The 12462-nt window shown below is 36.0% G+C and overlaps 1 protein-coding gene across 7 annotated transcripts in view; it reads left to right on the top strand.

Moving 5' to 3' along the window:
* The window catches only part of LOC145675018 (uncharacterized), a 55555-nt gene that overhangs the window by 25868 nt on the left and 17225 nt on the right, over positions 1-12462 (top strand). For 4 of the 7 annotated variants that reach the window (XM_081745383.1, XM_081745381.1, XM_081745380.1 and 1 more), the window contains exon 5: positions 413-2806. The exons of 1 other annotated variant lie outside the window; for it this stretch is intronic. In XM_081745383.1, coding sequence (XP_081601509.1) covers positions 413-1637 — 1225 coding nt within the window. In that variant the 3' untranslated portion in view covers positions 1638-2806. Of the gene's footprint in view, positions 1-412; positions 2807-4320; positions 4564-12462 lie in introns of those variants that run through there. 2 more of the 7 variants (XR_014129104.1, XM_081745386.1) reach the window with 2 other exon arrangements.

Raw genomic sequence — 12462 nt, 5'->3', positions numbered from 1 at the left:
CTAACCTTTATATACAATTCTTTTTAACTCAAGAACTTAACAAACTTCAAGCTAATAAACGGTCACTGTCGCGAAGTGTGGATACACTGAACAGTAAAACATTCCCCAAAAACAAGAGGAGCAAGTGAAGCAGTAGACGTTGATGAAAGGCAAGACAAAACTTCCTAAGTAAACAGTTTAGATATTGAAGGGGGCGAGCTTCTTAACGCCCATGACAAACTAAATTACAGAATTACTGTTGTAATTATTATTTGACTATGTTTAGCAAATTTAAAATAACGCCACTGAACTACTTTCATATTAATTTGCCTGAGAATACCAACTAACGAACTAGACCCGTACTTTCCTTTGAAAGATGTCATAAAAATAATTTTATGACAATACTTGCTAATATTATTTATTCTTATTGAAGGCAATCTAGTGAATCGCTGAAAGCTCCGTTGTCTATTGCACTTGGACCTCATTTCATCCGAACAAAGAAGTCGCTTTTATTGAAATCTGATTTACAACGAGCAAATGCAATTCACGCTTGTGATAATTCAGAATCGTTTAATCAAAGAAATCAAGCGCTTACAGGGAACACTGATGTAGATAAATACATTTTTACCAGTATAACAAGTAAATTACATTCTTGTAGCGAGTGTGATAAATACTTTACCAAGAGGAGTGATCTAAAACGTCATTTTTTAGTTCATACTGGCGAGAAGCCATTTACTTGTGAAGAGTGCAATATGACTTTTACAAGAAAAGTTAGCTTAAAACGTCACAATTTGATCCACACGGGTGAAAAACAATATTGTTGTAATGAATGTAATATGATATTTTCTCGTAAGGCATATTTAGAACAACACGCTTTAATCCATATCCTGGGTGTAAAACCATATCCTTGCAATGAATGCGGTAAAGCATTTACTCATAAGAATAATCTCAAGCGGCATATTCTAACTCACACTGAGGGAAAATTATATACTTGTTTTCAATGTGGGAAGTCATTTCTAGAAAAAAGTAATTTAAATCAACACGCTTTAACTCATGAAGATAGAAGATTATATTCTTGTCTGGAATGTGGTTCTGCTTTCATACGGAAGCAACATTTAGAACAACATATACTAGTCCATACCGGTGAGAAACCTTTCTCTTGCAACCAATGTAGTATGACTTTTAGAAGGAAAAGCAACTTGAGACGTCACATTTTGATCCATACAGGTGAAAAGCTGTATTCTTGTAATGACTGTAATGTGAGCTTTACTCGTAAGACTCATTTAGAACAACATACTTTAATCCATTCTGGTGTAAAACCATATCCTTGCTATGAATGTGGTAAGGCATTTACTCAAAAGACTAGACTGAATCGCCATATTTTAACTCACACAGGAGGAAAATTACATACTTGTTACCAGTGTGGTAAATCATTTATAGAAAAGAGTAATTTGAATCGACACATTTTAACTCATACAGGTAAAAAATTATATTCTTGTCAGAAATGTAGTGCGTCTTTTACACGAAAGGAACAGTTAGCGCAACACATTCTAAACCATATTGATGAGAAACCATTTCCATGTAAGGAATGTGATAAGGGGTTTAATCATAGAACAAGTTTGAAACGACATCTTTTAACTCATACATGTAATAAATAACGGTTGTAACCAACTCGCACAACAAGATATTGATAAAAACTTAAACCTAACCCAAAAACGTTTATTTTTCAAAAACAAATATTGTATCAAGTACACATAGAAGTATCATTTAGAATGACATATTAAAATCCATAATGGTGAAATATTCTTAGAACTAAGGTCATAAGATATTCCTAGTATCACACAACGAAGAGGTGAAAACCTTTTGCATTCAATTCAATGTTGCATTTACTTCAAGAATAAAGTACGCAATTTTACACATAGATACAAATATTGTTTTGTCGAATGAGATATTTATTTGAAAACAGCCAAGTTAATATAACAAAATTTAACTGTCATAGGCGACATGTTATATTCTTGTAGCAAGTTAATCAGTACTGTAGGAAGAAAAATTTAGAGCAATACCTCAAGTCTAAAATTAGAATCAATTTTCCTGTATACAATGCTAAAAGAAAAAAAAGAATATCATTGTGATCTGCTGTTTCTCCTCAAAAAATTAGAATTTTATGCCATGGGTGGTAATGTAATTTCTATATCAAATAAAAGAAATTTTAAGGAAAGAATATCCTCCAGTTGCATACCTTGAATTACAAATGCTATGTTCTTGGGATCAAGATAATTTTGCTCTGCTCAAAAACGGCGTAGAAAATTTTAATATAAAATAACAATGTTTAGAAAATTCCACCGCACGACCATTTTAATATAGACAGTAGGAATTTCAATTGTACGTACAGAAATTTCATACACAGTTAATTTTAGGTAATAATAATTTAATGTGTTTTAATAAAAATAATGTACTATTACATTCAATATTTGCATTTACAAAATTACGATCAAGAATGAAGTAAAAAAAATGCTAATTCAAATGATATTTTGTTCCAAATTATCTCAGATGTTAATATAGTCTAAGCTTTTCTTGGTTGGTATTCTATTTCACTGACCATTATTAGAAGTACTGTGCCGGGAAATATTTGTAGCAATAAATATGAACGTTTGAAATAAAAACTCGCATAAATCACTTCTAGTGACATTATGAGACAAAGTTGATATAAATATAAACAAACGCTTAGTGGCGTTCAAAAATTATTGTATTTATTTATTTCTTCAGTAGACATGAAATAAAATGACAACAAAGTGCTATTAATGTGCAACAGTGTTTCCTTGTAGTTCGTATACCCCTATATCTTACTAGTTTCTTATGTATTAAAATAATTTAGCAGCAGCCTGTTTGCGAATGGATTTTAAGGAGAAAAATTCAGTTGATATATTAGCTTCGGCATGTGTTTCCAGGTACATCTTTCTTTCACTTCTCGGTCGAGCTTTCACGTTTGTTGCCACACAATATTTCTTTACCAGGAAATTATTGTCCTTTTTTGTCCTTGGAGGCTTATTAGACCCTTGCCTAGAATATTTTCATATCATGATAATTCTCACTTCTGTGTGAGAACATTCATCAGCTCGTAAACTCATCACTACTTATCAGTATGCACTAAAAATGTTGAAAATATGCATGCAACTATGCACTAAAAACAAGTAAAAACTAATATGCAAAATATGCACTAAACGAAATATATATGGACAAAAGAATTACCTGAAATACCTATATTATTCAAACTACTACACAATTGAGTTGAGTTGATTTTGAGTTTAAAGTCCCGTTCAGCAGCGAGGCTATATGAGCGAGGCAAAATCTTGAATCTAATTTATAATCTCTAGTTATTAAACATAATCTTATAAAAACCGTTAACTAGTTTTGAACTTAAGCTTCATCCGCTCGCGCCCGCGGGAAATTGGCTATCATTTTTATTTTCTGTGCACAATTTTTCTCAGAGCGTTAAGATTACCGCTGGAGGGCTGTGTATTCTCTATTTACACTTTCGCCCTCTAGATTGTGTGCGGGTGCAGACGTTTCTTACTACATGCGGTGGGACATTGCAGCCCCTACTTTGATACCAGTATTACCAACCACGATCACTCTGTTTTATACCATTAATTAAATTGCCACAACAGTTGCACCGAAAAAAACCTTGACACGCGAGTAGTGGCAATGTCACTGCGAGCTGTCAGAGACGTTCTCTTACTGGACGCACTATAACCAGCGCCTACTTCCGACTCAGTACAATCCCAAAGTTCATGGTAAAGGGGCCACGGCCAATCTGCAGTCAACGCGAGCGAAAACGAATATCTTTTGTTGCGCATCTATAATAAAAATGTAAGTAAAAGTATCATTACTTTTCATTGGCTGTTTCTTTTTTAATCATTTTATAGCACTTAAAAGAATATATTGCACCACAAAAGAAAAGTTAACAAACAAAAGAAAAAAAGACGAACGAAAATACGTTAGTGTAGCCAGCTCAGAAACAGAAAAGTCTGCATGCAGGAAAGGTAATTTACCAGATGGGGAGATTGGATGGTGTAGGCAAGGGCGCCGATTTCTTTGTAAATTTGGGGGGGCAGAAGGTATATATGAGGATTTTAAGACAAATTGCATTCAAAATATGCCATATATTGTATATTCATAAATACAGTTAGGGGGCCGGACCTCCCAGCCCCCCAAGATCGTCTTTTTGAATTCTTACCAGTGATTCCATCTATCTCTTATTATATCCAATTTTCTTTGTTCCAAATATTCTGTGTATTTTCTTGTGAAAACTAAAACCTGCTTTTTTGTTTTTGTGCAAAGCTGAACGCTATATTACCGAAGAGGATATTCAGCGAGTACTGGCCGAGTTGGAAAGGGAAGAAAGTGAGAATGAAGATGCAGTGTTCTCTGTACAAGGTGACTGTAACATGCAAGACTGTGATGGTGATTCAGACGATCCAGACTACGTTGCAGAGGAGATTGAAGATACTACTCATAATAGTGACACAGATACTGACTTGGATTCCGGTGAAGATAAAGAGATTGCAACAGATGGAACAACAGGTGTGCAAATTTTGCATTGGTAAAGATAACGAAACAATTAGGTCTAGCCATACTGTCAAGTTACCTGCAAAAATAAAGACTGTGAATATAATAAAAACACTCCCAGGCCCTAGAAGACAAGCTCGTAACTATAAAACTCGCCTGGAATGTTTTTCACTGATAATTAGTCCTGCAATGGTAGATAATGTTGTAAAATATACTAATATTTATATAGAACAAAAAAATAAACAATCGAGAAACACTTGCAGTACAAAATGGGGATTTTAATGTTCGAGCAAGAGATTACAGGCTAACAACAAAGGCAGAAATTTTAGCAGTGTTTGGCGTTCTGTTTCTCATTGGGGTAAAAAGAGGAAATCACGCCGATATATCAGAATTTTTTAATACAAACGGAATGGAACCAAATTTTACGAGCTAATTTAAGCGAAAACAGGTTCAGATATTTGTTGCGAGCAATAAGGTTTGATGACATACGTAGTAGAGCACAACGTAATGCAACTGGCAAACTAGCCCCAATCCGGGAACTGTTCAACTGTTTTCGTGTCAACAGCCAAAGTTCATTCAGTTTAGGAGAATATACTACCATTGATGAGATGCTAGTAGTATTCAGAGGTCGCTGCAGCTTTATTCAATATATGGCTCAAAAACCTGCAAAGCACGGCTTGAAAATCTATGCACTGTGTTCTACACTTAAGATCTTGAAGTTTATTGTGGAAATCAACCACTAGGTCCTAAAATGCTGTCGAATAAACCGAGTGATATTGTGGTGAGACTGTTAGAAAGTATAAAACGAACCCACCTCAACGTAACAATGGATAATTATTTTACTAATTATCACTTAGCAGAACACCTACTTAGTGTGGGCCTAACATGTTTGGGAACTATGAGAAAAAACAAAAACGAAATCCCTCACGAATTTGTCAATACAACCAGAAACTCTTTGCCTGGGAGCTACATGTTTAGATGTCAAGATGATAAAAGTTCAGTTTAGTTTCTAAAGGAGAAGAAAGTTGTTGTTTTCAGGGGTGTAGCCACGGGGTGCCCATCGGGCCAGGCCCCCCAAATGATTTCCTTCCCCCCCTTAAATGACCAGCTTTTAAAACATCATCGTGAAATTACCTCACTTCAATCATTTAAAAATAACAAAGTTTACATATAATTAATAATTTACGGCAAAATAGTATGGAAAAATAGTATTTTACCATACCGATCGAAAAATAGTACCTATGGTATCTCTTCCTTATACCGATCGGAAAATAGTATGGTATACGTTTTTGTGACAACACATTACACAATTTACTGTGATTTGTATTTGACAGTTTGAAGAAAAACGTTCTAACAAACACCAAAAAAACAATGGTACTAAACTAAGTGCGTGGGTGGATAAGTATAAGGAAATGCCCCCAGATGAATTTTTGGAACAAGAAGGTGATATGTAGGTACCCCCAAGATACATTAATCCCTCACGTTTCGAACCTCAACTCTCATTGGTTCATGAGAATTGGGGCAAAATTGGAAAAGTGCAATTAATTTATTTCTCAAGAATAGCTCGATCGATTCTGTTCTAACTTGGATGTATGTATAGGTGCATACGAGGGCTTTGTCTGAAAAAATTAACAGCTCCCCCCGACCATTTTCCCCCTCAAAAAATTCGATTCAATATTTTGAGTTTTTTTTATCTATGATGGTCTGCGAGCACAATTATGGAGAAAAAAATGAAACGTGGCTTTACCCTACAATCATATATATATATATATATATATATATATATATATATATATATATATATATATACGTCGTATATATATATATATTTCCAAAATTTTGTCACGGGTACGCCATGGTCAAAATTAGCCAAAACCAACCATACCACACCGATAATGGAGCAATTGCAAAAATGGTCGGTATTATATATGAGAATGTTAAATACAAGTTAGGAAAATCGTTCAATAGCAATAAATAAATTATGTAGTGTATTTATTTGCAGCTATTTGTCGTACTGATGTAACTTCTCAATATTCTCATTACAGCATGTTTTTACATTCGTGAAATACAGTATATTCCTACGGATATAGAAAGTGTATAAACAGAGTATCCAAAGTCGGATCCTGCTTGAAGACACATAATTTTTCCCGATCCCCTCAACGTCACGGGAAGAAACACAAATTCTCTTTAGAACGGAATGTCGTTACTTAGAGTCTCATTCGAATACGTTGAATATGCTTTTGTATATTCATCGCTCTCTCTCTCTCTCTCTCTCTCTCTCTCTCTCTCGCTTTGTTTATGTTTGTGTGTGTGTTGCGGAATATCCCAAGTTGAATACACCATTTACAAAGTATATGAGCATCATTGTCATCGAACACCAGAAATTGAAAATCGTGTTTGGGTTGCGTGTTCATGTTAGCTCACTAGTAGAGTACGGGCTTGTTAATGAAGAGGTCTTGAGTTCAAACCCTTCAGCGATTTATCGTCTTTTTTGTTAGTAGAATTGCACTGAAATCGGATACAAGGAGTGGTTTACTTCTAGAAATATTTTCAGAAACGTTTAGGTAGCCCTGAAAAGAACTGTTTCGGGAGTTAAGGCGGGGACATTAATATTGTGTCCAAGACCCTTCTGAATTTATTACACGCTCCATTCCTCTGGGCATGGAATCTATTAAATGGGTGACAAATCTATCTCCTTCCCCTACCTCCAGCCATGCTCCGGAAACAAGATGCCACAGGTCATCCTGAGTTCATGGTGGATCTGCCTCAGGCCAACTGTCCCTTAGAGTACGCTTCACTTCTGCCCACATATTTTCTATGGGATTGAGGTCTGCTCCACGAGGCGGCCAGTCAATTAAATCAATCTCAGGCTGCCCTGCGAACCATTTCTGAACCACACGGGAAGTATGTATTGGCGACTGGTCTTGCTGGAACTGAATTACACCATCAGGCTGAAATACTCGTACAGATGGCACCATGATATTACTCATAGTGTCTAAGTACTGAGCACTGTCCAGATGTCCTTCAATTCTGTGAAGCTGTCCTGCTCCGCGACTGGAAATCCATCCCCAACATGAAATAAATACATGGCCACTGCGATTGCAAGCAGCCACATATCCAGGGTCATATCGGGTGCCTCTCGGACGATACACAAAACGGCGTCCCTCATTTGATGTTGTGAATATGGATTCATCTGAGAAAACTACGTTTTCCCAATTGCGACCCACATTCGCTTGTGCAACCGCGAAACGGTAAATTTTGTGGTCGTTTGAGAGTTTTTCCTTCACGGCAGCAACACAGTCACGTAACCCAGCATGACGAAGCCTTCGCAGAGCTGTATGCTTACTACCAGGAAAGAGAGAAGCTTCCCTTAGCTGTCTAGACGTCCTTAGTGGGTCTAACCGGGCTTCGTTTACTAATCTCGCATCTTCGGCTTCGGTTGACACATGCGGACGACCAGGAGTTCGTAAATTACCAGTCTGACCTGTAGCACCATATTTCCGAATCCATCGCCTTCCTATAGAGGCCGGGACACCTACTCGCCTGCTAGCTGCAGTTGCAGAATAGCCTTCCAACTCCCATAAAGCAATTACTGCTGTACGTCTATCCATAGTTACCAATGTTCTGAGCTGTGAGCAGGAAGCAATAGGTAAAAGCTAGTACCTGACGTGTGCTTGGTTATTTGCACGACACGCCTATTGTGGGGAACGACTTGGTCAACGACTCGCAAAAGAAATCTGATAATGGTGCGCCGTAATAATAATATTAAAAACAGTTTTTCCTCCTCCTTTCTATGTTGTAGGGAAATGAAATGGTTGACAACGAGGAACTTAGGTTTTAACGCCAAGTATGTAATGTTTAAAAGAAGAAGAACTATGTTAGCATGTTGTTTATGGATAATTCAAACTGTAATGGCTAATAAGTTAAGGTGTTAGGAGCTGAGCAATTATGATAAGATGACGAAATAAGTGACCCTGAATTTAAGAGAGAGTTTAGTGATTGTAGAAGTGTTATTGGTAATGATAAACGTGTAATATGATCAGAGATTGAATTGTAATTACAAATATATAATTTAGTAATTGTTCATTGTACAAGTTAAGCCTAACCCGTGCTATAGTTGAATTTTCATCATTATCACTTCTCGATCAGTCTTTTATACCTTTCGTAATTGCATTGCGCAATATTGTGCAATAGAGATGATATCATCGAGTCACGGTCGGGGTTTCCCCCTTTTTTTAGTCCTATCGTTGAATGACAAGTTATACTATTAAATCAGTATTGTCTGTTAAAGAAAAAATTAGCACAATGTTTTTAAAATCCGGATGAATGACGTAATGAGAATTATCCACATATGGCGGAAGTTATTATGTAACTGAAAACAAAACACGGAAGTTTGCATTCCTTTGCAATCTTTAAATATTATCTCCTTGTAAAAGAAAATAGAGGTTAGAACAAGTTCACTCCTTAAAAGAATCTTTGTTATAGAGGGTTGGAACGAGTACACCCCTGCTACGTTAAATAGTTGTGTGTTCGTACCCCCTTTGCTATATTCTGCTAAAATAAAGGTGGAACGAATTTGCTATGTTCTGCCATGTTCAAATAGGGGTTGGAAAAACGAGTACACTCCAGTTATGTTTCGTAGTCTAATGTCTGCTGTGTGTTCGTAGTCTCCATGTATTCTCTGCTATGGTAAAATAAGGGGTGGAAAAAGTACGTAGTCTTATGTATTATCTGCTATGTTAAAATAGGGGTTGAAAACGAGTCCACCTCTAAAATGAACTATGTTTCATAGTCTCTGTTATGGTAAAATAAGGGTTGAAAAAATTAGCCATACTCTTGTATTAGCTCTATTATGTTACATAGTCTTATGCTATGCTGTGTATTCGTAATTTCTGCTATGTTAAAATAAGGGTTGGAATGAATACACCCCTGATATGTTACGTAGTCTCAGCTATTTTTGCTATGTTAAAATAAGTCATACTCTTTTACTAGTTCTGCTATGTGTTCGTAGGTGTTGAAAAATATGCTCATAAAAGGGAACGAGTTTACCCCTAAAAAGTGCTCATAGAAGGGAAGGAGTACACCCCCTAAAAAGTGCTCATAAAAGGGAACAAATACACCCCTAAAATGGAGGTCGTAGAAGACCGTGGGTTGACGGTACAAGGTGCTCGATTTCCCAGGGGCTCCTGAGTTGGCCAAGTATGTTGTAATATGGCCTCATATGGCCCAGATCGATCCATTTTCTACTACTTTCTTCCTACCAATGGCTTCTTTTACTATTTTCACATTAGCTTTTATTTCACATTCGTGCTTCGTATCATCTCTAATAATACTACGCTGCTATCGAAAACTCGTTACTTGTTTTATTTTCTCCTCTCCTACTTCTATATTTGATAAACTTTTGTTGGCGGTACAGTGGTCTAGAATGATTTAGGTAGGGAGTAAACTCGGTACTCTCGTCCTTTATTTATATAGATACGAGAAAATTGAAAGTTTCGGAGAGGTGAAGGTGCTCACAGGGATCTTAGTTCCCCTTGACTACTCGATAGCTATCGACCAGATACCATCGCTAAAGCTGGTAAACTAAATACTCGTTTTTTAGAGTAAAAATTCGCATACATACTATAAATATGCATAGAATTTGAAGTCAGGCGCCAAGAAATTATTAGTGGAAAGGTATTCAGTAGAAGTTTTTACGGAGGAATGTACCATTGAAGTGTTGTAGCAATGTAACTTCGTATACTTAGTCTGCATTGTAAGTATACGTTAACTCTTTTGTCATTGTTTCTTTCTCAAATGACATGCTTATTTCCAAAGTTGTAAAACAAAATGTTGCCCAAAGAACAGTTAACAATGACGTTTCACACATTTGAAAAAATTAAACACTGCAAATTAAAAGCGAATCATTTATACAAAATTATATTCTATTACTAGCTTGACACAGTTCGAATTATACAGAGTCGCTTTTACGCATGATTATTGTCGTACTAAAGGTCTGACTACTGCAGGAAACGTATGTTAGTCGAACTCTTTAATACGGTACTATTCACGCGTCAGAACGGATCTGCATATGTCCTTGTATGTCGATCAAAACGAATATCTGTGGCTTCCTTTTTCCTTTGTATTCATAACTGAATATTATAACAAGAGTCAATTACAAAAATGGCCGTAGCGCATTTCCTATATATCCATGCATGCACAATACAACAAATGAATTACAACTGGCGATTACATTTCTCGTCCGACAAAGCTCGATATCATGATGGCTTAACACATTGATCAACGACTAACCTACATTGAATTACACTCTGTCTTTCTGTAGTTTATTGTTATAGACACTTCGCAAAAGTCATTATTTTTATGCATTTCTAATGATATTGAAACAGAAAATAAAAATATTAATACCCATAGAGAATTCGATCCTCCCTATGTTGTTCAAATATAGGTGGAACACGGTCAAAAATATGTCATATGATCCCATAAATGTCCAACAATTTGAGCTACTAGGGTATATAATGAATTATCAATTATTTCTCATGGGAGAAATTGCAATCTTGCATGAGCGGAGTTAGGAATTGCCTCCTGATCGCCAGATCTTTTGGGCAGTCTCGGATTACTTGGCAGGTCTTGGTAGGTGACTATCTTATACGTGGCATTTTTACTTTTTGTCAAAAAATTGAGCGGCAACTCCCCCATAGCTCCGCTTATGCATACTTGGATTCAATTTAACTTTAGGTGGGCTTTAACGTTATGGGTATAAATACAACCGTAAAAATACAACAGCGCAAAAGCATTAACAAGCCTCTGTTTTATGGCCACTAAAAAGCACGAATAATGTGTAACACCCGCAAAAGTGACAGCGGTGCGTCCCTAAGGGTCAAGCTCCTTGACTGTAGTTGTAGTAGTCTTGCTTATGAAGTACGATATAGGATAAACACCACGTTCTTACGTCCAAAGTTTTGAACACCTTTCTTACGTTCCTGTTGTAGCGATTATGGACTTTATTCTTTAACGTAATGCTAAATTTGCTTTTTAAATTCCGGTATTAACAATAGCAGTCATAATTCGTTTTTGGAAGTTTCACATTTTGTTATGCTCTGCAATTTTTGCTAAAGCCTGAATAAATCTCTATACTTAACATGATAAAAGACACACCAACCTAGTTTATTATGGTTTCCGCTTAGGGTTGCTAATAAAGAAACTATACGATTTTTTAAAAGGGCCATGTTCTAACGACTTTCTGTGATTTAAGTAAGGCATTTGACTGTGTAGATCATGATATTTTATATAATAAATTATCGTGTTACGTTTTTCGTGTCAGCACTTTGAACTTCATAAAATCATATTTAAAAAAAGGGTGAACAGGTAGTCAATATTAACAATATACATTAAAATATCAAGGAAGTAAAGTAGGAATATCTAGGAACTTTTTGGTCCCCTGCTTTTTCTAATAATAATAATTAATTTACTTCTTAATACCAATATTATATAAAGTTTATTTGTAGATAATACTACACTACTGAATACGAATACAAATTTTGAAGAAGTCTATACAGAAGCTGAAACCACAATAATGGAGAAAGCAAAATCTCTTTGAACAAAGAGTGTAACATTAAATCACGGCAAAACAAAAAAGAGGAGCATTTACCATTATTCATTATTCTGACATGGTAAATACAAATACTCTCAGGATACATTTTATGCGGTCAAATATGTATATACAAAACTCTTCCTAGTGGTTTGCCTATTAATAAGGACAAATAACACATTTCCTCATAGCAATATGAGAAACGCTTATTTTACATAGCACAGTTGGAACGGGGCATTTTTGGGAGAGGGGGTGACAGTAGTCATGTGCATGATGCCCTAGTGGGTACTTCCGTGCTAGACTTCGCTGACGTGCCTGCATCATAT

The sequence above is a fragment of the Thermobia domestica genome, chromosome 18 (genome assembly GCF_964235325.1).
Source record: "Thermobia domestica chromosome 18, izTheDome1.hap1.1, whole genome shotgun sequence".
Classification (NCBI taxonomy): domain Eukaryota; kingdom Metazoa; phylum Arthropoda; class Insecta; order Zygentoma; family Lepismatidae; genus Thermobia; species Thermobia domestica.
Note: the sequence above shows the minus strand (reverse complement) of the source record. Positions and strands in the feature narration are given on the sequence as shown.